General features: G+C 58.7%; 1 protein-coding gene across 1 annotated transcript; it reads left to right on the top strand.

Moving 5' to 3' along the window:
* The first annotated feature begins 938 nt into the window (after positions 1–938).
* On the top strand, positions 939–1,589 carry Neurog3 (neurogenin 3). The gene has a single exon (XM_048335649.1). It carries the CDS (start codon positions 939–941, stop codon positions 1,587–1,589), a length of 651 nt encoding a protein of 216 aa, XP_048191606.1.
* The last annotated feature ends 1,315 nt before the right edge of the window (positions 1,590–2,904 follow it).

Genomic DNA, 2,904 nt, shown 5'->3' with positions numbered 1-2,904 from the left:
TCTGTCTTCCCCCCCTTCCGGGTAGAGTCCGTTGGCTCCACACTAATCTAACCTGATCAGTACTGGCACTCCTGCAGGCTACTCCCAGGACCCCTGGCTCCTTGATCCGCCACGGCTGATTTGGAGCAAGCCACCTCTCTGGTACTACATTCCCTAGCCTGACCCCCAGGAGCGAGCCTTCCCTACAAGCTCCCCAAACCCTCCTTCCAGCTACCAGGAGCCGGGCTGGGAAGACCACGGAGAGGAGGAAAGAGGCAAGCGGTTCGGGGCGGCCAGGTCGGAGCCAAAGGAAGTTCTTTGAAGAACTGAGAGTTGCTGGGACTGAGCCCGGGGAGAGAGCCAACAGAGCGGCGCTCCCCTCCCCCGACCCCGCTCTTTGTCCGGAATCCAGCTGTGCCCCGCGGGGGAGGAGCAGGCTCGCGTGGCGCGGCCCCCGGGCCCCAGCGCTGATTGGCCAGCGGCGCAGGCAGCAGCCCGGCAGGCACGCTCCAGACTCGGGCCCGAGCAGATAAAGCGTGCCAAAGGGGCACACGACTTGTAGCTCAAGAAATCCGCGCGGTCTTTAGCATCAAGCCAAGAGAGCCACCGGGAAGCCAGGGACCCCCGTCGCGCGTCTCTCCTTCCCTGGGGCTGGAGTCACTGCCCCCAGGCGGGGGCGCCGGCGGCTTGGCAGAGCTTGGGATCGCGGAGTAGACTAACTCAGCAACCCTCTCTCCTCGAGACCCACTGCTCGCCATTCCTTTGCGCTTGGAGAACTAGGTAACATTTGGAGGTGGCCGAGGGATAAACGGAAGACAGTGGGCACTCAGATCTGGAGCGGGGTGGCTCTTGCTCGATGCTGTCGTTGGGTTTGTGTCTCTCCTCTTGACCTCAGAATCAGGGACTACTGCCGGTGCCTGACCCACATTTACCATTCTTCCCTCCTTCCCCGCCGCAGGATGGCTCCTCATCCCTTGGGTGTACCCCCTATCCAAGTGACCCACAAGATCGAGCAACCCATCCCGGGAGCCCCAGATAACAAAGTCCCCAGTGCCGGGTCCGATGCATCTAGCCCCCCAACACGCACGTTGAGGGACGGCGGGGAAGCGGAAAGCAGCAGCTGTCGAGGGGCGTCGCGGAAGCTCCGCGCGCGGCGCGGAGGACGCAGCCGACCCAAGAGCGAGTTGGCGCTGAGCAAGCAGCGACGGAGCCGGCGCAAGAAGGCCAACGACCGCGAGCGCAATCGCATGCACAACCTCAACTCGGCTCTCGACGCGCTGCGCGGCGTCCTGCCCACCTTCCCAGACGACGCTAAGCTCACCAAGATCGAGACGCTGCGCTTCGCCCACAACTACATCTGGGCCCTGACTCAGACGCTGCGCATAGCCGACCACAGCTTCTATGGGTCAGAGCCCCCGGCGCCTCCCTGTGCGGAGCTAAGCGCTTCTGATGATGGCTCCCCAGGAGACTGGGGTTCCCTCTACTCCCCAATTTCCCAGGCTGGAAGCCTGAGTCCCATCGCCTCTCTGGAGGAGCGCCCCGGGCTTCTGGTGCCCACCTCCCCGACCTGCTCGCACCCTGGCGCCCTGGCTTTCTCTGACTTCTTGTGAAGGGCTTATAGATCTCTGGGCCATGAGTGCCCAAAGAGAGGGAGAACTTTAAAGCCGTCGGGGGTGGGCGGCTGCGGCGGCCCTTAAGTGTTCTTGTTCCTCTGCTCCTCACTGGCAGCTGCCCCGACGGTCCAGATTCCGGGAGGACTCGTGACCCTCTCACAAAACTCCTGGCATTGCACAGTGTGCGTATTTCAGGCTTCTCGGCAAAACCACCCCCCAAATCTCGTCCAAAGACGGGCGAGCTAGTAGCACTACACCACCGGAGACGTCCAGTTTCCTGTCGCCCTGCTCTCATTCAAGTCTGTCTGTCTGCCATTGGGTGTGTTTCTTACCACTCCTCCCCCAAGGAGACGGCATCCAATGTTTGGACGTAGCGCTTGTTCCTCTGCCCCGCCCCAAAGACATTACTGACCTTGTCTTCTACTCGGTATCAAATCCAGGGTTTCCAGCCACTCCATTCTGCCTTAATCCACGCGGGTGATCCTGCGCCTTATCCTCCTGCACTTTCACGAGCCAGTGCGCTCCGGGAGAGCAGGCTGCGAACTGGGAAGGCCTGGACAGAGAGGAGCAGGCCCCAGCTCCCCTGCACCTGTGCACACCCGGAGTCTGAAATGTGTGCTGTGTGTCTCTTTAAAAGAAAGCAAGCAAGCAAGCCGGAAATCAGTTTGTAAATGATATAATGTCTTTCAGAATGAAATGTGTTATGGTAAATTATATGCCTCTCCCCTGTTTTATACATTTGTATTTATTGGTGATGTTTCGTGACTGGCAGAAGTTCTATATTCTGTACATAAGATTATTAGGGATGGGTGAAGGAGGTTTTAAACCAATAAAAGGTGGAGTATCTCAGCAAGAGGCTCAGTTGTGTGTGGGAGACAGGGAGAATTGCAGCCACTCCAGGGCTGAGAACGGGACAAGGTGTGGGGGAGGAGGGGGGAGCGGTGAGAACTCATTTGAGGTGGTTCTGGGGTCCTTTGAGTGTAGGACTGGAGGCCAGGAGGATTGTACTGGGAGAGCTAACAGTGTCTTAAGGACTCACTGACTTAACCCTCTTCTTTTCCTTGTGGAGCAGTGACTGTCTTATGCCATGCAGAGGTTTAAAATAAATCTCCATCTGAGGTGACTGACCCTGCTGTGGGCGCTGTCCCCCACCCCATTGGCCTGGCCTTAGAGCCAGTTCCCACTTGAAGAAGGGAGAAAGTAATAACTCAGCTGTAGAGTCCTTGGAATGCTCACTGGGGAGGGGGGAGGGGCTGGGCATCCCAGTAATCCGCCCACTGTGCTTAGAGACCCAGAGCATCTTAGGCACCAA

This window comes from Perognathus longimembris, chromosome 2 (genome assembly GCF_023159225.1).
Source record: "Perognathus longimembris pacificus isolate PPM17 chromosome 2, ASM2315922v1, whole genome shotgun sequence".
NCBI classification, from domain to species: Eukaryota; Metazoa; Chordata; class Mammalia; order Rodentia; family Heteromyidae; genus Perognathus; species Perognathus longimembris.
This window is presented reverse-complemented; position numbering and strand designations above follow the sequence as displayed.